At 38.5% G+C, this 24,625-nt stretch overlaps 1 protein-coding gene across 3 annotated transcripts in view; it reads left to right on the top strand.

The window, feature by feature from the left end:
- The window catches only part of LOC136886368 (eukaryotic translation initiation factor 4H), a 170,575-nt gene that overhangs the window by 40,718 nt on the left and 105,232 nt on the right, over window positions 1–24,625 (top strand). For all 3 annotated transcript variants that reach the window (XR_010861780.2, XM_067159110.2, XM_067159111.2), the window contains exon 4: window positions 5,030–5,101. Coding sequence is in view for 2 of the 3 variants with exons in the window: in XM_067159110.2 (XP_067015211.1) it covers window positions 5,030–5,101 (72 nt within the window). In the remaining variant the exon portion in view is untranslated. The remainder of the gene's footprint in view (window positions 1–5,029; window positions 5,102–24,625) is intronic.

The following is a 24,625-nucleotide window of genomic DNA, read 5'->3' on the forward strand; positions in this document are numbered from 1 at the left end:
TGCTTAAAGAAATCCTCAAGCTTCCTCCCGACACACTTGATGGTATTATGTACACACACCGGAAGTTCAAAAGTCTAGGGCTCTCCCAATCACAGTGGGAAGCTGTCCTGCAACAGATTACCGCCCTTGTTACCCTACAAATAAATGGCAACACTCACGTTTTCAGAAGTAGGCATATCTCTAAGAAGAGTGACAAATGCCTACAAAAACTGCACATTTTATCTTGCGTTAGTTGTTTTTTATTCCAAAAGTGGTCTTTTGGATTCCAAGAAAATAAGACAATTGCTGAGAGATCAGGAATTCCAAAAATGGTGTCAGCTTCCTCAAAAGAGAAAAGGTGTTATCTCATTTAAAGAAAACTTTTCAGCGAACAGTTGGATAACTCACCATAATGGCCTGTCTTGCAATAACGGATGTGATGCTCTAAAGATGACCACTAACGTCGCAGCCACTCAAGCCGTCCCAGGACAATAACCGTCGTCAGCATTGCCACGACGACATAGGAACCCTTTCTCATATCATGGGATACTGTCCCTATGGCGAAACCCTGTGATTGCTCAGTCATTGTGAGACACTGATTACACAGTGCACAAAGAGGTCCAAGGATTGTCAGAAAACAGCAGGACCCGTAGGCTTGATATGATAGCCTTAAAAAATAACAAAAATGTATATATTATTGATCCTACGGTTCAGTTTGAATCGCACACTAACCAGCCCATTGAAGTGCACGAGGAAAAGAAAGCGTCTACTAACCAACTATCCTCTCCTACTGCTGTGAATACGAATTGGATAACATCAAGGTTATAGGCCTCATGATTGGTGGAAGAGGAGCAATTCCTAAATTCTTTGAAGATTTCTGCTCAAGATTCAAACTATGAGAGTTGTTGACGAAAAATGTGATCCTCAAAGCCTTGAAAGGTTCATTATCCATACTGAGAAATCATTTATATAGTCATAAATGTATTTAGTAGACTTTGTCCTCATGGGCAACCTCCTTATGAGAGAAATGTTTATTCTCAAAATAAATGTATATATGTTAAAATCTGACCTGAGCTGTTGCACTGGTGTTGAAAATTAAAATAACCATCTTGTGTGTGCTTAGTTGGTAAAAGTCTACCTTGCTGAGCGACATGTATCGGTGAGAGTTGTGTCAAATGCCACCCAGCTGTGTTAAAACAAGTATACACACAATGAGTAGACTTGAGATGGTACGATTGAATTATTTAATAGAACCAAACGGACTTGAGTCAAAATCATAATTGACGAGCTGTTTGTCAATATGATTCGTGCTGAGCAAATAGCTCTGACAAGAGAAGAAAACTAGAATAAACGCACATGATAAAAAGGAACAGGTGGCTAATCAAAGTTGTATGAGACTTACCTCTTCACAGTGTCAACCTATGCAGACATACCCAGAAACAAACAAGCAGAGAAAGATGTGTATCGGAAGGGGCGAAAGTGGCGGCGGGGTTGGAGGGGGGTGCGTGCCTACAGTTTAAGGTGGGGCAGTGGAAGAGGTGTAATGGGAGACCAACGAGACAATGACAAAAGACTGGAGTTGGAGTAGAGATTTTGATTTTTGTTAGAACTGTATTTATTATAAATCGTAATGATTGTATCGTATAGAATGTTAGATTTTTTAAAGATTTTATTAAGATTAAAGTTCGGGTTTGTATATTGATCCAGGTGGATGAAACAGTTTTCCATAATGTTGAGTGAAGCCCCTTTCATTTTAATTTCCTATTAATGTTAATGTTTGTCAATATGGACCGTGATGAAGTTTATATCGGACATAAGATCACACTGAAAAGTCTGTACAACCACGTAGATCAGTTGCTCCTGCTGCTATTATCCTTGTTTTAGTGGCCCTATTAAGCTCCGTCATGGACACCTCATTTCCCTTATCTACTGTTTGTAGTAAATCTGATACTTGAACCTTCCCTCTTGTAAAGGGGTAAAGCTGCTCAAAGTATCTTTCCCATTTCTGCAGTATGTACTGTTTCTGTGTCATCACTTCTTCCTGCATTTTTACGAGGGTAGCTCAAAAACTAATGCACCACATTTTTTTCTTCAACAATTATTTATTGAACACAATGAAACTTATACACAAGAAAGAATTATGTTTCTTCTACACTCCCTATTTTTTCACATAATCTCCTTCCCGTTCTATGGCCTTCTTCCAGCAAGGCACAAGAGTGTGTATGCCCTGGCGGTACCATTCCTTGTTCTGTTCACAAAGCCATTTCTTCACTGTGCGAATTTCCTTTTCGTCATCCTCAAAATGTCTCCCTCGAATGGCCTAAACAAGTGAAAGTCTGAGAGAGCTAGGTCAGGGCTAACCCTGTTTTGTGATGTATTCCAACGTCTTCAAACTTGTGTGAGGGCGTGCGTTATCATGTTGAAGCAATCACCTAGATTGTTATGGCATCAAGTCGCTGGAATCACTTCTTGAGTTTGGTTAATATGTTCACATATGCCTAAGAATTAATTGTGGTGCCTCTCGGTATCACATCAATGAGTATGACACCATCACAGTCCCAAAACACAGTGATCATGACCTTACCAGCGGAAGCAGTTGTTTTGAATTTTTTCTTCTGTGAAGAGTCAGGATGGCACCATTCCCTCGGTTGCCGTGAACCCAGGTTTCATCACTTGTCACAATCCGGGACAAGTAGGCTTCCCCCCTCAGCTTCAAAACGTTGCACCAACTCAGAAGAAATGTTTTTTCTGAGAGTTTTGTGTTCCTTCATAAGATGGCACGGAACCCATTGTGAACACTTTTTTGAGTAATCAAGAGCACTGATAATTACACCCACACTTCCTTTGCTGATTGACAGCTCCCGCGCCAACTGCCAAGTCGTTGTGCGTCGGTCCTTGCGAATAAGCAGTGTGACAAGTTGTCAATGTGACTGACAAGGTCATTTTCATTTGAGACGACAACTTTTATTTACAAATGTTACACTCATTTTAATCCATGGTATTGTCGGTCTCACTTCACTGCTTAGCACAGTGTTTCTCATTTTAACAGTCAGCACGTTTTATTTGACAATCAAGAATGACCCATCAGACGAGAGGACTTTATACCTCAATATGTTTTTAATTCATTAATCATGATCACTGTCATTTCACTTCATCAAGATTTTTAATTTGTTTGTGTTATGTAATAATTGTTCTGCTACTGAAGATAGCCTTGAGAATAGGCTGAAACATGTATAGACTTTGTTCCATCTAACAGATAAGTTGATTTGTATTGATAGGAGGATTTTATAAATACTTTTATTTGTAAAGTGATGGGTTATGGTGTCGACAGACGTTATTGTGAACAGTTTCTTGAAAGACGGGCATCGCAGATGCGTTGGATGGAAGTCAGGATGATGCACGCGAGACTAGCTTGGAGACTGAAGGCAGTGACAATGAATAGGATAAATATGCCAGTGTTCTTTTTACAATAGCCTAATGCAAATTTCACATTCTTTTCTTTTCGGGAATACGATCTTTCGCACACAAATCCCCGCATATAGCACGCATCGAAAATGTTCACAAAAGTGCAAGTTATGTATGAGCAAATACGGTATGTTTTTTGCAGGATATTCTTTTCAGCTATATAACTCTACAAATCACTGTTAAAAAACCTCTTTGAAGTAAGGAGAAAATAAAATGGTTTATTATGCCTGATGACAGGGAACATTTTGAATGGTTATTAACCCTTTGGCACTCAGCGCGCCGATCTGGCGAGAAAGCTCACGGCGCCAATACATCGGCTCTGTCCTATTTAGGGATTTTGGTCATTTGCGTGGCTGTTAAATCGTAACATTTGATCGTGACGTTACCTTAGAGGGTTGAATTTGCATTTTACTCTACAGATGTATCTACCAGCCCTGCAAAATATTTTTATTTTTGACAAATGAAATCTGTTGACCATGAATGTTTATGTTGTGGTTATTTGAAGTTTTATTGCGTGGATCAGTTTCGGTTAGCTTATGAACACAACAATTTGATCTTGCTATGAGTTTAGTTTAGAGTTTATTTTGTTTCATTGGTATATCGTGTGTTCGCTGTACTTCGCAAACTATAATTTTACTCTTTTCATAACTCCGTTGTTGCACGTGCTTGCGTCGTCTTTTTATCGTAATGGCTAGGCCATATTCAAGGTCGAATGAGACCAAAATCCTTGAATTTTCAGATGATTTACACAGTAACAGTGGTCTTCTTTTGCCGAAAGTGATTCCCATTGTGTGGAAAATGACACAGTCACAACTGCTCACCGTGCATCGGACCGCGAGGACCTGAGATCGATGACCGTTACATGTACAGTGAATAACTTTGTGTCATGCTTCATGAGTTAATTGCAGAACACACATCATATTGATATCAAATTATTTAGAAATAAATGTTCTTTCTTTCACGTCTAAGACTAAAGAAGGAAGATGCAATAAAGTCTGATTTTTTGTCATTGAAAACCATAATTTATTTTTTTTAAATTTATTTTTAAAATTTAATAATATTTTTTTTGGGCTTTACCAATAACAATACGTCCTAGGTATATTCATTTCTGAAATGCCCATAGTTTCCTGTATTAGTGTGATTTATTTTATTTTGATGTGTGCTAAACTGTTTAGGTGTTAATTTTTCGTAATTTGGTTTGGAAAATCACAGAAATTAGTTTGAGTGTCTTCGAGCAAACACCTGAATATAGGCTGAGTGCCAAAGGGTTAAGCACCAAGACTGCTTATTAACATCACTACAGTTGAACAATGTATACAGTTAATCATTCTGTTTAATTATTAAGAAGTTAACAATATTTATAACTAGTCATTTAAAAATACAGTTGATGATCTAGTTGTTAGGCCCCTTAAAACAACAGGTGGCAGTGGGAATTATTGTTGTAGGAGGAAGTATAACTGGTCAAACATCCTCATCCTTGAAACAACAGTCATCATTGAAAAACATATTGCTGTTTGTATTAAAACCATCATTCCTTTGGTATTAACTAACAAAGGTTCTGAATTCTGCAATGATCAATTTTCAGGTGCCGGCGGAGGAGGAGGTGGAGGTGGTTTCCGAGGTGGCAGAGGTGGTGATCGATCAGATGACTTTGGAGGTATGAATTATACAGTTCCTTAAGCATTAACTAGGAGGATATGGTTATTATAAACTAGCAATTTATACCCTTGCTGATAGGTTAGTTAATTTTTTGCAGTTGCTGATGTGATGCCACCTAGCAAGATGAGTGGCAGCATAAGAGGCAAAGCACCCCTAATCTAACTACAATAGACAGTGTGTAATAATGTTGATAACTTTTTGAGGTTTACTACAGTGTAGGCCATTACATCGTTTTCCTCCAATTGGCAAAATTAGAGGCCCCAAGACCCAGGACTCTTCCTCTCCAGTTCTTTTGATTCCATTTCCCTTTGTTCTTCAAGAGCTTGTTGCTTCATGTTTTGGTTTTCCCCCCTCATTTCGATAGTCATCTTCATTTATCTTCCTTATTGAAAGGAGACAAATGATAACATAATTATACACCTTACAAGGACAGTCATGACCAGGGGTAAAAAAAAAAAAAAAAATGAAATAATTCAGTAGTCAGCCCATTTTTATCAGGTGCCAGCAGTTTTTTTTGGAAATAAAGATTATGAAATCCACAGGTTAGGCTAGGATAAAACTACATATTGTTTGTGAAATGTGTCCTTAGGTAGTCTTGTCTATCAATTATCAGAATGGAATTGAAACAATTTATATTTTAAGATATACTAACGCAAATAGTCACCAGTCACCTTCAAGGTCGGCGTCTTTTAAAATTACGCTAGATGTGCTTGTTTGATTTCCCACCAAAATACCAACGATCAATACATTTTGTTGCATCAAAGTCCTTTATAGATGGTCCATTCAAAGATATTATCATGAGTTCACTTAACTTCTTCACGGCAAGATTGGTTCTCAGTTTGTGTTTAATAATATTGATTGTGCTCAACCCTCGCTCACATGATGAGGTCGATACAGGAATTGTTGCCACTATACTGAGGAGCTTTCCTAATATCAGAAATCGTACATCCACGGTCTGCGTTTTTCAGTGAGTAAAGAACAAAGGATTGTACTTGATGTGCAACTCCGTATAGTCATCACTTGTTGCATCCTCCAATGACACAATAGAAAGAAATGTCTCCTTCACCTTATCTTCTTTTAAAAAACGAATGTAAAGTATCAGCTCCTCATCATCAGATTTATCTGTTGATCCATCGAGTAAGATACTGACATATGAACTTTCCTTAATTTCACATATCACAAGGCAGAAAGATGCAGGAACATATTAAACAATTGTGCCAAGGGGAAGTTATAGATGCTAAGGTTCTGGAGCAAGAAGGGGCTGTTGATGCTGATGAAATTGAAGACCTAATTTTGAGGTCAGAATTCCACAGAGCTTTGAGATACCAAAATAGGAACACGGCACCTGGAATTGATGACATACCCACAGAATTACTGACTGCCTTAGGAGAAACCAGCATGGGAGGTTATTCCATTTAATGTGTAAGATGTATGATACAGGAGAAGTGCCGTCCAATTTTAGACAGAAATTTGTTATACCTTTTCCCAAAAAATCAGGTGCTGACAAGTGTGAAAACTACAGCACCATTAGTTTAGTATCTCACGCTAAAAAATGTACCGTGAAAATGTCAACAAATATTTATTTGGCGTAAGGGAATTGTAACATGAAGGGGTTTTCCATCCGAGCTCTTAATATTCATACACCTAGTTTTCTTTTGGCTAAATGTTTTCTTGATTTTCCTGTATGCAGCATCTACCTTTCTGACAACCATACCATCTTCAACATCCTTGCACTTCTCTCTCAGCCATTCTTCCTTAGCTGCCCTGCATTTCCTATTTACTTCATTCTTTAATCGCCTGTATTCGTTTGTGCCTTCTTCATTTTATTGTACTCTTGTATTTTCGTCGTTAGTCAGTCAGTTCTAATATCTCCCGAGTTATCCACTGATTCTTACTTGATCTTACCTTTCTTCCTAACCTTTCATTAGCAGTCCTACTGATCTCATCCTTCATGGCTGTCCAATACTCGTCTGTTGTATTTCCTTCAGCCTTTTCATTTAGTCCTTGTGCAACATGTTCATTGTAACAATCCCTCACACTCTTTTCTTTCAGCTTATCTAGATCCCATCTTCTTGCATTCCTTCCTTTCTTCAATTTCAACTTCAGATAATATTTCATGACCACCAAGTTGTGGTCAGAGTCCATGTCTGCACCTGGGAATGTTGTGCAATCTGTGCCTAATCATTATGAAGTCTATTTGACACCTTTCTGTGTCTCCAGGTTACGTCCACGTATACAGCCATTGTTTGTGGGGTTTGAACCAAGTATTAGAAAGTACTAAATTATGATCAGTGCAGAATTCCTAGTCTACTTCTTCTTTCATTCGTTCATCCCAGTTTGAATTCTCCTACAGCATTACCTTCTCTAACTTGGTTTACAACTGCATTCCACTTTCCCATCACAATTAGATTCTAGTCTCCTTTTACATATTTTCATATATATTTCATATATTCTTTTGATTTCTGTATCATCTGTTGAACTAGTAGGCATATAGACTTACAGTATTGTAGTGCGCATTGGCTTTGTGTCTTAGGTTCACTATGCTGGTTATAGAAGCTATCTGCTGCCCTTTTTCATTATTTATTATTAAACCAACTCCTGCATTTTCCATGTTTAATTTTGTGTTAATAAATCTGTAATTGCCTGACCAAAACTTCTGCTCTTCCTGCCAACGTGCTTCACTTATACAAACTACATCTAATTTTAGTCTATCCATTTCCCTTTTCAGATTCTCCAACGTACCACAACGATTCAAACTTCTAACATTCCACGCTCTGACTCGCAGAATGTCAGTATTCATCTTCCTGATGATTGCCCCCTTCTCTGTAGTCCCCACCCAGATATCCGAATCGGGGACTGTTTTTCCCCTGGAATATTTTACCCAGGAGGGAGCCATCATCAGTACATCATTCATACGGAGAGAGCTGCATGTCCTCGGGAGTTAATTACGGCTGTTGTTTCCTGTTGCTTTCAGCCATGTGGCAGTATTAACACAGCAAAGGCATGTTGAGTATTATTACAACGCCATACCAGTCACTCATCCAGACTGTGGCCCTTGCAACTTCCGAAAGGCTGCTACCCCCCTTTTGATGAACCATTCGTTAATCTGGTCTCCCAGCGTATACCCATGCGATATGGTTGCACCTATGGTTTGGCTATCTGCTTCACTGGTACACACAAGCCTTCCAACCACAACAAGGTCACAAGTTTCACAGGGGACGTTTCAATACTTAATAAGTTAGACTGAAACATGTACAATTATATGTAATTATATTTGACCTTCATCAGCTATGAATGTTATATGCTTATTTAATAATTATTTTATTATTCAAAGTCGACAAAGAACCATTGTGATATTCATCAGTTGTAGTTTATGTGCTTAGCAAGTAAAATTTAAATTGTGTAATATCTCCATTACATTTCTCTCTGTCATGACATCATCAAATCATCATCAGATTCTAATGGCCAAGCCTTGCCACTGCAGCCATTGTTTCTGTTCTGAGCTAGTGTTTTCAGCTCAGAGTAAGATCTTCAACTTGTCCTGTTTAGTAAGTTGCTGAAATCGCTCGCTCTTGGTCATTCTCTTTCCTTAGAGGAAGCCCCTGTTCCGCAAAAACTTCTATCTTCCTTCTCTCAATTTCACTAACGAGGCTTCTTCTTTCTCCCATTTCTCACAGTTCTTCATTTAAAAAATTTTTTTTTTTTTCAGTCCAGCTTATGCAATTCCTTCTCCTCCATGGCTGCATTTCCACTGCTTCTAACCATTTTCTTGTTTCCATAATGACAAGCTTCCACTCCCATGGAGAAGCACACTCCAAACAAACATTTTTACGAAAGCCTTTTGTGTTTCTATACCAGTATGTTTGTTGGACAGCAAATCCTTATTTTGGAGAGCATTCTTAGCTGTTACTCTCCTTTTAAATTCTGATGTGCCTGAAAAGGAATTTTACAACTTTTGCCATATCAATAACTAGACTATCACAAGACAAATATGTACCACGCTAGTCTGTTTCACACCTTTATGTTCCTAATCCAGATATAGGTTACTGCATCACGCGACAAAACTTCGCTGAACCACTCAACACAAAATTGATTTCTAACTTCTGAATGGAATGTGAAATACAAACACAAATAGGCTCACTTTTTCTGTAATCACACAACTGTTACCCGAGAAATTTGTACTACCTTACTAAGAGCTACTTCAAGGATAGAACAGCATTCATGAATTCCAATAGTATACAAGTCGAAACAGTAGTTAATAAAGGATGTCCTCAAGGTTCATGTTGTGGACCGGGATATTGAATGTACAGTGTAATGCACTGCTCTGTTTGGAATACGGGAAAAACACCCAACACTATAGCATTTGCTGATTACCTTATAATTGCATTCAGGGTTGAAACTGAAATTGAAACAGAAAATAGTGTGAATATGGAATTACGGAACATTACTAAGTGGTCAGCAGACAACAAAACCCGTTTCAATGAAAGTAAGTCAGAAGTTATGTTAATTTCAAGAAGAAGAAAAGCAAAGAAGACAGTTGACATCTTTATGAATTGGAAACATCTTGAACAAGTAGACAAGATGGAATATCTAGGAATAACTATAGATTCTCACTTCAAGTTCAATGACCACATCAATAAAGTCAGTGAAAAATGTATTAAATTAACACGTTCCCTGCGGCAGTGAATTTCGATGACTTAATGTTACATCGTATCGGCCCACCGGTGACCCGATGCTGCCTTTAGATATTATCGGTTCGGGTCACCGGTGACCTGACGAATTTGACTTTGTTTACTCCCTAGTATGACATCCTAAACCATGCATGTGCACTTGTTGTGTGCGTTATTGTTGAGGAGACATTCCAGCGTATTTACCTGTGCCACAGTGTTCCGATTCAACAATTGTGTGAAACAGAAATGACCCCGGAAATAATTGGGTCACCGGTGGTCCGATCAGAACTAGCAGTATGCCTCGATCCTTTACTTCCATTGGAACAATATGTTGTCGATTAGTTAACGGAAATTCGTAACTAGGACGTAGTTACTCACTTCGCAATTCTGAGAAGTTCGCACCGACGGATAAGAGTAACATATTTCGGGGCACATGGTGGCCCGAACCGCACGGAACGTGATATAAGCCTACCCCAGTGCTGTCCTAACCCTCTTTCTTTTCCGTGCCACCGGTGTGTCAGAATGTGAAAGCTCCATACCTAAAAAGGACGTGAAATTGCTTGTAAATATTATATTCGAAAGATAATAAATATATCAATAACTACTCCAGTAACCTCTATAGGCAATGTCGAAAGCAGATATCAGAAGGGTTACTCTTTAAACAACAATCTACCATCTGCGGGAAGCAACACTCTAGGCTTCATTCACCGTAACCGCGCTAAGCGATTCCCGCGTAAAAATATAGGTCAGACAACAATCGGGACTCAGGGTGACCCGAAGCGATATGAATGGAAGATGAAAAAAACTTCCTTCGGGTCACCGGTGGGCCGATCAAAACTAGCAGTATGCCTCGATCCTTTACTTCAATTGGAACACTAGGTTGCCATTAGTTAACAGAAATTCGTAACTAGGACGTAGTTATTTACTTTGCAATTCTGGGAAGTTCGCACCGACGGAGAAGAGTAACATGTTTCGGGGCACATGATGACCTGAACCGCACGGAACGTGTTAATAAACGCATTATCAAAGTCAGCAAAAATAAGATGGGGTCTAAAACACCAGGCTTTGGAAATAATATATAAAGGAACAATATTACCAATGCTGATATATGCTGCACCGATCTGGATAGAATCCCTGGAAAAGAAATGCAATCTGATTAAATACCTGAGAGTGCAGAGACATTCTATCGAGAATAGCAAGATCGTACCGCACTATATCTCATGAGGCACTGTGCATCATCACAGGAATTACTCCGATAGATATCAGTGTTCTCCGTAGGACCTTTATAATGGGCGCACCAGCCTGCTGTTTTTACGGACCGCCCGGCTGTCATAATCCAGATATGTGCTAGTTACGTAATATTAATACATATGTCCTATTTTAGTCAGGTAATTACTGTAAAACTGTTTATTTAAATGATAGATCATTATTGTCGGCATAATTGCATCAATTACACTGGAGTTTAAATGTTTATCTTGACTATCACGTAGTGTCGTGCGCGAGCGGTGTCTGGCTTAGTGTGGAATCACATCCAAACACTATTCAGCAGTGTGTCGCACACCAGGCCTAAGCACGCTGTTACATGATTATGAAGGAGCAGAACAACACTAGAAGTTCAAAATACTCTGTTATGCCTTGTTCGTGGTAACACTAAAATAGTTCAATTGTGCAGTTAATGTTTACTGGTCTCATATTCCTATTAATGCTCTGAGGGGCAATATACTGAATTTTTTCATGTTCAATTTTACGTAGTATTCCCCGTCCGGCTACTCATTCCTGCCACCCAATTGATGAAAATTTCTGGGGAGAGCAGTGGATATAAAGGTTAGAGAGGTTGTTACTCTTATACAATATCAAATCAGGCAATACAACTATGCATTATGTCATTGATCATCCAGACAAACCTATGAGATGGCTCCACCCAGCCACGTTCCCTGGTACCGAAGACCCAAGAATAGCATTAAATGAATTATCCCATGGAAAATTTACACAGATGGAAGCAAAAGTGAAGAAGGAGTGGGAGCTGGCATGGCTAGCAAAAGTGAAGAAGGAGTGGGAGCTGGCATGGCTGTATACAGATCTCATGAATTAATAGATCAATTGAAATTTAAATTGCAAGACAAATGTTCATATAATCAGGCAGGGCAATTAGCCATAATAAAATCTCTGGAATTCTTAGTAACTACAGTACTAGGATAGAGGATGACAAAGATAAGAAAGCAATTATTTACACAGATAGTAAGATAGCAATTGACTCCATTGCGGACTTCAGAAATCATAACCAACTGATTGTAAGAAAGACTACAGCTGTTCTAAAAAGAAATAATTGGAGAATAAAATTTGAGTGGGTTAAGGCACATATAGGTGTTGAAGGCAATGAACTGGCTGATAAAATTGCAAAGGAGACTGCAGAATTAAGTGAAATCTGTTTCGATAGAATACCCATCTCTACATTAAAGAAAAATCTCAGAGAAGAATCAATTCATGAATGGCAGCAAAAATGGGAACAAACTTCAAAGAGCACACTTACAAAGGAATTCTTTCCAACAGTTGCAGGCAGATGAAAATCCAAAATCTTCTTAACACCAAATATGACTACAATACTGACTGGACATGGAAATATTTCTTCGTACTTATACAGACGTAAAATTATACGTAACTCTGAGTGTAACAGCAGCCCTCAGACAATAGATCATATAATTTTCGAGTGCAGTGAAGTGAAAAATATTAGGCATTCTTGCTCCTTGGTAGCGCACTTCGACGAAATTCAAGCCATAATGAGGGAAAATAATATCCATATTTTTGCTATTAGCAAAAGCTGGCTTACACCGAGCATACCCTCTGGTATGGTACAACTTGACCGGCATTCTCTCTTACGTCATGATAGATCCGATGGCAGAAGAGGAGGTGGGGTGGCCTTGTACTGCAGAAATGATTTAAAAAGCCGGGTGATATGTGTATCATCTAACAATGCACAGCTAGGGCCAGAATTCATGTTTGTTGAAGTCATTATTAACCGACAGAAACTCCTTATAGTTGTTGTATACAAGCCGCGCAAAATAACAAATATGACTGAATTCGAATTTCGCTTACTTGACCTACTGCCTAGCTACGAGCATATTATTGCCATAGGTGACTTCAACATTAACCTGCTTACTAAAACGCACGAAACTAAACAATTTATTGACATGTTTTCTTCCTGTGATATGACCATCCTCCGTTTAGAGCCTACTAATCATACACAAAAAACTACGAAACACACACGCTCATTGACCACATTGTGACAAATAACCCAAACAAAGTTATAACTCAAGTCAGATTCCAGTCCCAGCCATCTCCACTCATGACCTTATCTACCTATCCTACTCCCTCCGAATGCCAAAATATAAACCTAAGTATGTTATTTCTAGAAACACAAAAGACATGGATATGGACGAGTTAAGACATGACGCTTACAATCTACCCTGGAATGACATACTCCTATTGGACGATATAGACGCGAAAGTAGACAAGTTCAACTCCCTTGTAATCACTCTGTACGATAAACACGCCCCTAAGCAACAGATAAAAGTTACACGCCCATCTTGTCCCTGGCTAAATAGTGAAATAAAAAACATGATGGCCCACCGCGATGCACTTTACCGACGCTGTAAACGAACTCGTGACCAAAGTGACTTCGAAAATTATCGGGTCCTTAGAAATAGAGTTAAACAGTTCGTTAGAAACCGTAAATTTACATATTTGCAAAACATGACTGCAAACATGAATTCTGGCAGTGCTTGGAACGCTCTTTGTTCCCTAGGCATAGGGAAACCTCGACAACAACCCCATGTGCCAGACATACCACTCGATAAGTTAAATGAATTTTTTACTGAAGAAAGAACACCCCCTAATATACTAAATTCCCCAAACTCAGTACCCAACTCCGTTATGAACCCTTTACCTGACCAACAACATTTCACATTCCACCCTGTTACTGGTAATAAAGTTAAAAAAGTATTATATTCTATCAAATCAAAAGCAAGAGGAGTGGATGATATCCCTATAACTTTCTTACACAACATTATTGGTGCTGTTTTACCAATTATTACCCACATTTTCAACTACTGCCTTAAAAACGGAACCTTTCCTTCACTATGGAAACTAGCTAATGTTATCCCTGTGCCTAAGAAACCTGACCCCTCCCTACCATCCGACTACAGACTAATTTCTATCTTACCAGCGATTTCCAAAGCACTCGAGCGTTTGGTTCATGAGCAGGTGTTGGAATACTTAAATAACCATTCTCTCCTAGACCCATTGCAATCTGGCTTCAAGAAGGGACACAGCACAGCAACTGCCCTGCTCAAAGTGACTGATGACATACGGCACGCAATAGACCAAAGACTAGTGACATTACTTACTCTCCTCGATTTCAGTAGCGCATTTGACACTATAAACATCCAGACTCTATTAAACAAGATGCAATCTTACTACTTCGATCAACGAACTATTAATTTCTTTTCATCATACCTCAGACATCGCGCGCAACGAATTATAACCCTTGATCAAACCTCTCACTGGCGAACCAGGAAGGAAGGCACGCTGCAGGGTAGTGTTTTAGGCCCATTGCTCTTTATTTTGTATATAAACGACATTTCCTCTAATTTAAAGAATTGTAGCTACCATCTTTATGCGGACGACGTACAAATTTACTGTCACTGTAAGACCTCTGATTTGCCGCATGCCATAACAGGCATCAATGCTGACCTTCAGCGACTTAACGCTTAATCCTTGAAAAATTCCCTCCTTCTTAATCCCTCCAAGACGCAAGCAATCATTATTGGCTCTCAAACATTGTTGGCCACACTGAGATACGAAACTATTCCTCCAGTTTACTGAATGGTAGAGTTATTCCATTCAGCCAAACTGTGAGAAATCTAGGAGTGACAATGAACGAAACTTTAAATTGGTCTGAATATATTAAGAATGTGTGTAAAAAAAAATATTTTCGATACTTCATTCGGTTAAAAGAAACAGCGATATTTTACCTTGTATTGTGAGAGTCAAACTCATACAAACACTAGTGCTTCCCGTCTCAGGAAAAAGGAAGACTGATATTCATTGACATTGATAAGATTAACAGTCATCCAGAAATTTAATTATTCAAATGTAATTTATGTTTATGCATTTTTAAGGAAATGTATTGTAAGTGCATGTAGAACTACTCATGCAGCGGAGCATGAAGAGAGCATATACAGTAAATTTTTAAAAAAAATTAAAAAACTGTTAGCTGAGTTTTAAATCATGTTTCTTTCACAAGAGATGACAAATAACATTTTCAGGACTAGGAAAAATGTAATCGTATTCGTAGTAAGCGGTAATGGCAAAAATTCGTGATGCGATAGGTATGTTTATATGCTCCTAATCCAGATATAGGCCACCGTATCATGCAACAAGTATTCGCTACACTTCACTGTACCACTCAACACAAAATAAATTTCTAACTTCTGAATGGAATGTGAAATACAATCTCAGACAGACTCGCTGTGTTATTCAGCAACTTGTTGCTAACTGGCAACCAAAACTGAACATTCCTGAGGGTAACTGTTTGCCCCTGAACTTGCAACTTATCCTGTGAAGTTCAGGAATTTAAATACTTTTTCTGTAATCGTGCAACTGTGGCGACGGATCTTAACCGAGTTTGAAATCCTGTTTGTTTCACAAGGAATGACAGATATCATTTTCAGGGCTAGGAAGAACGTGATCGTACTAAGCGGTAATAGCGACAATTCGTGATGCGATAAGTGGGGTATTTTTTTATCAATTTAATACGAGGAGAATCGGGACTTAATTTACGACATGCTAAGCCAGAAAACATGTTAATGAGGAGCGCACAAACGAGGTTTCACTGTATTAATTTTGAGGTTCTGTTTGTCTAATGATTTTGTCAATAAGTTAAACATTTTCTTCATTCCTTTTTGTGCTTCTACTAATGTAGCAATGTAATCGACAAACCTTATGCGTTGTATCGGCTTTGATCCCCTGGTTATTCTGTGTTTAATTACTTATTTCTTCCTCTATGAACATGTTTAAAAAGTTTTTTGTATTATTTGAATCCAATTTTTTTTTTAATACTCATTTCATTTACAATTGTTAGGTTCTTCAGTCTGCCAAAACTAATTTTTACTAATAAATTTACAAACTACCTGCAAAACAAAACATGGTAACATTTTTATACCTCAAAAAGGAACAACTTAATATGTTTCATTCTTGAAACAACATCATCGGATTCTATCAGAATCACTCTCATTGTTTATACATTTCTAAATAACATTCTTCCGTGGGATAAAATTATGTCATCAAAGACGTCTGTGAAAATCTCTTGCTCATTCCAGTGGCTATATTGGGCTGATTCAGTAACACTCGTATCGCTATTGCCAAGCCATGCACAGTGAGAGACAATGCACGGAGCTAGTGCACTTCATTGCTGGCATAATGTAAACGTCTCGTGTGATGTCTGAGCAAACACTGACCTGCAATCACTATTTGAGCAGCAATGTCCAGTCTTCATATCTGTTGGTTTGCTGAAGTTCACATTTTTTAGGTTTGATATGGAGTAGCTGACCTCAGTTAGTTGGGGTGGGGGAGTCCCTATTGAGTTTTATAAAAGTCTTTGAATTTCCATCTGATATTCACCATATTTTGTGAGTTCATTTATGATTATTCTAAAATTCTAAAATTAGGAAAATTTCAGTACCATAATTTCAGATTTATAATTTACAACTTTATTAAATACAATGTGTACATATATATTACTTTTGGGTTAAGCTTTCACCAGTCTTTTGTTAATGTGTTTAGTGTTTGAGTTCTATTTTCACACTTCGCTAAATGGTATTTGGAGCAAGGCTTGGTTCAAAGTTTACAGATGCCGTTCTTCTTAGGGTCGTGATATGCTTCATTCTCACATATCTTCTCATGGGAACCGTGGACGGCGAAACGTGTGTATAGGTGGCGGGATTGAAAGTTTGGTCCTTTCCAGGAAACTGTGTTCATCGCTTCTGTTTCCATTATTTCCTTCGGTACCTCCCTGGCTTTGTTTGTCTCTCCTCGGTGATAGTTTTAAACGCTTGCGTTTCTGGGAAGATCAAAGCATATTATAATATCTTATATGAAGAAAGATTCGTGCGCTGTTATGTAGGCGTAGTTATTTCTTGTGAACTTTGAGATTGACAGAGCTCTCTTTAGGAATCTGGCTTTAACATTCTCTAGTTTGAGATTTTTCACGGTCAGGTAAATCCATATTCGCTGGATGTCGTATGTAGCAGCTGGCATAACTTTGAATTTAACCCTCAGCAGACAACTGTCGGGCATTTCCTGACATCCCAATTTCCTGTTCTGGACGTATATCGGGATATACCCACCACCTGTTTCCGCGGTAAATATGTACGCGTGTGAAGCAATTATACATGCTGCTGCTATCTATAGTTATTGTATAGAACCTTTAGGGATGTCACAGCCTTCTAGATGCGTTAAGACTTTGTTTTACAGGTAAATAAAGAACGAGCTGTTGTTTACATTAATCAGCTGTGAAAATGGCGGCGCGCAGGCAGGGTAATGCTACTTTGTCTGATATAGCTCGTTTTGTAGATGAAATCTACAGCAGTGACGACGAATTATCAGTTATGGACAGCGAGTTTAATTGTTTCTGAGAGTGATGACGACAGTTCTAGCAAAATAGAAGTAGTTGAAAGCGAGAATGAAAGCGATATAAATAGTAGTGAACCAGACAATTATTGGGGAGTTTATCGCCCAGCTGATCCGAAATTTGTAAAGAAACCACACACTTTGATTAGTGGTTTCTCACCTCTCACAGGTAAGAAACCATCTACTCCCGTTGAATTTTTTACACTCTTAACGGAAGAATTGGTACAACAAATTGTTGATGAGACTGCTATGCAGGAGAAAAAATACAAATGGATGCTTCGAGAAGTACCACACGACTAGTGCAGGACTACACAAGGAAAAAAATTTGTCCGCAAAGGGTTAAACAACGTTTTGCTTATTTCAGATTTATAATACATTTTATTAAACTAATTTGAATAATTTCAAAACATCCCATGCGTACCACTTTTTTGAGTTTTAATTTGAGACTTCTTTGTGATAGTTGTTAGGGTATGTGAATAATTATTGGTATTATTATTTGAAATATTACATTATTGATGTTTTTAGAGTAAATTTTTTCTCACCCTTTTGCATTCTTTTTAAAAATTCCTAATTTTTCATATTTGATAGGATATTTATGGCAGATATCGTTATTTTTCAAAATGGATACCAATTTTTTTGCACCACAAATGGCAGAATAGGCATGCCAAGTTTGAAGACAATCAAGAAAAAACTGTTACACTTTCAAAATTTTCAATACTGAAAAACAGTTTCGAGAAAAAGCTATTTTGTAAAAATTGCAGTAGCTAAATCAGAATTTCCCAGCATTATATATTTCTCTTTTTGTGGTCCTTTTCTTCTCCTCAGCAACATTTTTTAACATTCTACTTCACTTAAGCCCAACAGTGAAACCTCATTAACATGTTTTTCCGCTTAGCAGTCATAAATTCAAAGTCCCGATTCTGATCATTTCTCACGTATCACGTCACAAATTTTCACTGTCACCACTTTGTACAATGACATTTTTGCTAGCCCTGAAAATGGTATTTGTCATCCCTTGTGAAAAGAGCATGATTTCCAACTCGGGTAAGAAAGAGCCCTCGCCACAGTTGCATGATAACTGGAAAAGGCCTTGAATTCCTGAACATTACAGGATAAGTTGCACCTTTGGGGAGCAAGCCGTTGGCCTCTAGCAGTGACATTGCTGAATAACACAGTGAGCCTGCTAGTGCCTGTATCTCATTTCATTCAGAAATTAGAAATTTATTTTGTGTTCAGTGTTCTCCCAGGATGGTAATATAGTAAGTGAGATTGAATCAAGGTGCAGTAAAGCTAATGCAGTGAGCTCGCAGTTGCTATCAACAGTATTCTGTAAGAAGGAAGTCAGCTCCCAGACAAAACTATCTTTACATCGGTCTGTTTTCAGACCAACTTTGCTTTACGGGAGCGAAAGCTGGGTGGACTCAGGATATCTTATTCATATGTTAGAAGTAACAGACATGAAAGTAGCGAGAATGATTGCTGGGAAAAACACGTGCGAACAATGGCAGAAGGGTACTCGGAATGAGGAAATAAAGGCTAATTTAGGAATGATCTTGATGGATGAAGCCGCACGCATAAACCGGCTTCGGTAGTGGGGTCATGTGAGGCGAATGGAGGAAGATACGTTACCTAGGAGAATAAGGGACTCTGTTATGGAGGGTAAGAGAAGTAGAGGGAGACCAGGACGACGATGGTTAGACTCAGTTTTTAACTTAAAGATAAGAGGTATAGAACTAAATGAGGCCACAGCACTAGTTGCAAATAGAGGATTGTGGCGACGTTTAGTAAATTCTCAGAGGCTTGCAGACTGAACGCTAAAAGGCATAACAGTCTATAATGATAATGTATGTAGGTATGGTAAAGTGAAGGGTAGCGAATATTTGTCGCCTGATAGCCTGGATTAGGAACATAATCGTGTGAAGTTACTAGCGTGATGCATACTAGTCTTGTGACAGCCTAGCTATGGATTTGAAAAAGGTCATGAAATTCCTTACTAATGAAGACAGAATTTAAATCTATCAGAAAGTGGAATGGCACCTACAACTTCAAACGCGCAGAGGTAGCGCGAATGTCAAAACTCGCACCTATGAGTTTCGACTCATCATTTGAGTTGTTTGAATCAAGGTTTTGTTGCATTCAAAATGATGGCCGAAGTCAAGCCATAAAGTTTCCACCTATTCAATGCTATTTATTGTAACCTTAAAAAAGTTACACACATATTTGATGAAACTAGTGTCAGTCTTGCTAGAGACCATCTTCAGTCAAAATCATTCAAGTTAAGACAAGACATGAATTATAGATAGATGAAATTTATGAAACAAGCGTGTGTTGTTGATATTTGGTGCAAGACAAGTATAGCGTTGAATGTTAAATACGCATCACGATTATACGTTTTGTGTAAATTCTCAAAGTTTTCTTCCAGTTTGGAGAACGCACTGCACAAAAGACCAGGTGAAACACTTAAAATACTAGCACTTGAAGAATCTTCCTGAATTCAGTTCAGCTGAAACAAGTGTGAACAGAATAATGTTGATGGGAAAGTGTTGAGATGTTCATTTGTTTCCAGTATGGATCATTGAAAACGTTGAAAGAGCAAAAACAAAGAAATGGAATAGAGCTGAGTTGTAGATGAGAGGTGTAGTGTAGCCTAAGATGGGGCTGAGGGATGTGGAATGATGGGTGATTGCTGCAGGGAATTCGGAGAAAAATAAAGAAGGGCGTTTAGAATAATTAATTTCTTTTTATTGAAAATAGGAATTAATAGATCAGATTTATGCAGTAAAATACATGTCGTCGCTAACTTAAGAAATTGTGGCTGGATTCGGTCTACTAAGTATTCTCTAGCAAGTTTTTACATGAAAATGAGGGTGCTAAACGATGTTCTCGGTTCAAAATGGGATCTGAAGCAGATAAAGAAAAAAGATTGGGATGTTTAGAAAACCTCTTGAAACTCTTGAAAAATGTAAAGTCCTATCCTAATAATTAACGTGAATATGAGACTCACCTCTGGCGGCATGTACGATGTGTGTAATCAGATGTTAGAGAAGACACTGAGAGTCTAAAGACACCGTGACCAATGTACCTGTGTTGGAGGGGAAGGGGGAGAAGTTGATCAGGGGAGGTAATGAGGGGAGATAGCAGGATAGATAGGGAAATGGGGGAGGAGTAGGAGGGGCTTAGAGTTAAAGGCAAGGAGGGAAGAGAGAGGGGAGTTATGTATTGCGATGCGGTGAGAGGGCGTGGTGTGAGAACGTTTTCTGTATGCTTTGAAAGACTGATTTACTATTGGAAACTTTTCTGAGTCTAAAAAACGCTATCAAAAAATGGAACAATACTTTTGGTTTTTCAGAAATATCGTTAAGATTTAAACCAGAATTAAAATACTGATCCAGGTGAATGAAACAACTCTCAGTGATGTCAGGCAAAGTACTTTTATTGAGAACCTGTAGAACTATGAGATCCTGCTCAATGTTAGTAAAATTCTGCTGAAAATCTTTCAAATGTTGCCCCATTGCCGAAAACTTATTGTATCTGACAGCATTAACGTGTTCCGAGTATCTGATTTTAAAATTTATTCCTGTTTGCCCAAGATAAGAACTGCTGCAGTCATGACAGCTTAATCTGTACACTCCGGAACTATGGAAAACTGTATTTTTATTTATTGAAGTGGAGTTATGCAGGATGTCAATGCTTCTGTTATTAGTTCTATAAGAAATCTTGGTGTTATGTTTTATGAAGACATTGGTGATATTGTGTATTTTATTTGTAAAGGTGAAGGTCGAAAAGTATTAACTTTGGGTTTTCTTCTCAGAAGGGTGGTATTAGGACGGCACTTAAACTTGTTAATGATTCTCTCATTGAAGACATTCATGAAACCATTGTTTCTAGCTATCGCACTAATTAAATGGAGTTCTTTATTTAAATTCTTTTTTGACATAGGAACTCCGAAGGCTCTGTCAACCAGACTTTTGTAGGTAGCATTTTTATGAGCCTGAGGATGGGAAGAATCATTCCTGATGGTGATAAGTCTGAGTAGGCTTTCTATAGATCTTATATGAAAAAGAAGAGAGTGATCAACAATTTGTTGTACCAATTCTTCCGTTCAGAGTGTAAAAAATTCAACGTGAGTAGATGGTTTCTTACCTGTGAGAGGTGAGAAACCACTAATCAAAGTGTGTGGTTTCTTTACAAAGTTCGGATCAGCTGGGCGATAAATTGAAATGAATATTATTCTCGGATTATAAATTGAATTTTATATCTTGATCTAAACTGCTGAGATTATCAAGGGTAGATTTTGCATCTGTGGACCATTCATCGAGAATTACGAAAGTATCGTCCACATATCTGGCCCAGAAATGAATATTACTGAACGTTAAATGGTTGACTATAGCATTATTTTCCAGGATATCTAAGTAAATGTGTGCCAAAATCCCCAAGGCCGGTGACCCCATTGCCAAACCATTCTGCTTATAAATGATATTATCAAAAGTAAAGTAATTATTGTTAATCAGCAAGCTAAGACGACTGATAAAATTTAGAACTTCTAGCTTACTGAGTTGACTATTAGTGAGAAAATTCTTCTTGATGATGGGAAAAAGCACATTGGTATTTATACTGGGAAACATGTTAACTATATCGAAAGAGTGCATGGTGTGAAAGGGACTAAGAACAAAATGATCCAATCAATTAAATCCGTGGTGTTCTTAATAGAGTTATTTGAAGAAATTTGTAATTTTTAACAAGAAACGTTTGAATGAACTGTGCTAGCTTGTAGAGAGGACTGGGTCTATAATTTATAACAGGTCGAATGGGGACACCAGCCTTGTGAACTTTGTGAAGTGATCTGGCTGTCGGCAAACTCGGGTTCATGGTTAATAACATTTGTTTTTCTTTTTCTTGTTCTGTAAAAAGGAAGGAAGAATCTTTTAAGATTTGTTTTAGCTGTCCTTGAATGAGTTGTGTAGGGTCCTTCTTTATAATTGAAAAAGAATCATTATTAAAAAGTCTTTGGTTTTCTGTGTGTAATCTGTTTTATCCATGACTACGGTTGTATTGCCCTTATCGGCTTTTGTGATGATAAGGTTATTAACAGATTCTTTCTTTTTGAGGTCCTGAATTTTCTTCCTTACTTTAAGAGATTCTGTAATATTACTATTATTAGGGAGTAATGCACATTTTTCGGAAAGAAAAGTTTTATCAAGTTTTTTTAAACATCAAATCTGATTTCTTCTTGGAGGTCATGTGGCATTCTACTAAAGCCATCTCTGACTCAATGACAAGTTTAGTAACTGTTGGCAGAATTTAAACATGGCCAATTGTGCTTTGGGCCTTTAACGAGAATAGCTTTTTCATCCTCATCCAAAGTTATGTTGGAGAGGTTGATTAAGGGAGGATGGAATTGAGCCAAATGATCAGTTGTAAGTTCCCAATTTCTAGTCTGTTTGACTGGAGAACCTCCAGAGGTAGCTTTGTCTAGAAGTACTCTGAGTTTCTTGTCTAGTGTGGATTGTTTTGTGGCTAGTATATCAGATAACTTAGCAAAAGTCAGTTTAAAGTCTGTTCTTGAAACAAGTTCCATTGGGCTTCAGTAAGTAGAGCAGTAGCTCTGAGGTGAGCCTCATATAAACTATGATTGAGGAAAGATTTTTGTATAAAAATTTCAGTTCATTTCTTAACCCATATTCCCTCAGTTGTGTTTGCCCTGATATAGTGTGCGGAGTGTAGCCTCGTGGTGAACGTTACAACATAATGGCACAGCGACGCCATTTGGACCCCGTTTTGCAGGGTAGAATACTCAGCCACGTGGAAGCAGGCCAGACACAGGCCGAAGTTGTCGTATCCTTGAATGTACCACAAAGTGTCATTTCCAGGCTTTGGAGACGATTTTGAGACACAGGAGATGTTAGTCGAAGGCCAGAACTAAGTTAACCAAGGGTAACCACCCCACAGCTGGACCGATATCTGGCCTTAACCACCCGACGAAATCCGAGTGCACCTGCAAGACAATTGTCGGCGGAGCTTGCAGCCATTTCACGGGTTGCCGCTTCCCAGCAAACTGTGTACCGGAGGCTCATAACAGCAGGGCTGTTTGTCCGACGTCCAGTGGTGTGCGTCCACAAGGACAGGCCTTTTTACTGTGGAGCCGTCAACATTGAAATTGGACCATGAATGAATGGAGACACGTGCTCTTCACAGATGAATCCCGCTTCAGTTTGCAGAACAATTCCTGTCACACATTAATCTGGAGAGAACCGGGTAGCTGATACAACCACAGGAACATCATGGAACGGGACCGGTATGGTGGTGGTGGTGTCATGGTGTGGGGCGGTATCATATTGAATGACCGTGCGGACCTGCTCTTCTTCATGGGTAGTCCGAGGAACACTTAACGCTCGGAGATATGGGGATGAGGTACTGAGACCACATGTTCGACTCTTCAGAGGTGTGGTTGGTCCAGACTTCCTCTTAATGGGTGATAATGCCCAACCACACCACGCTGCTCTGATGGTTGAATTTCGGGCTGGGAAAGACATTCATCGCATGGACTGGCCAGCAAGATCTGCGGATCTGAATCCTATAGAAGATGCTTGGGATGCATTGGGGAGGCGAATTGCATCCTGTCAGCCTCCAAGACCTTCGCATTGCCCTTTCGGAGAAATGGGATAGACTGCCACAAGAGCTCTTGGACCATCTGATAGAGATGCCACGTCACTGTGAAGCATGTGTCCGTTAGGGGTAACCATACACCCTATTAACAGTATATTTTGTTGTGAAAGACATTGCCAAGTTTTTTGTTGTTGTTGTTTTTTGTTTTGTTTTTTGGACAAGTTGTGTGACGTATGGTGTGTGAGTCAGCTTCTGTTTGTTCAACAATCCGTCTAGACATTCCTATCAGGCAGTATGTAGTGATTATACTTAACTTTTGGACACTAGTGTAAATTCAACAATTTCAAGTTTACTTAATTTACTGTATTTTGTCAGATTCTGTTGTATAATGGAAGAAACTTCGGATAAGGGGATGCTGGGATACATGTTAACGATATTGAATGAATGGATGAAGTTATTAGGTTTAATTTTAAGAAGGTTGATTTTTATGTTGTTAACTAATTTTTTAGTGTTTCTAATAGATTTGTTGGCTGAAAAGATGGTAATTTCTTTTATAGAAT

The sequence above is a fragment of the Anabrus simplex genome, chromosome X, assembly GCF_040414725.1.
Source record: "Anabrus simplex isolate iqAnaSimp1 chromosome X, ASM4041472v1, whole genome shotgun sequence".
NCBI classification, from domain to species: domain Eukaryota; kingdom Metazoa; phylum Arthropoda; class Insecta; order Orthoptera; family Tettigoniidae; genus Anabrus; species Anabrus simplex.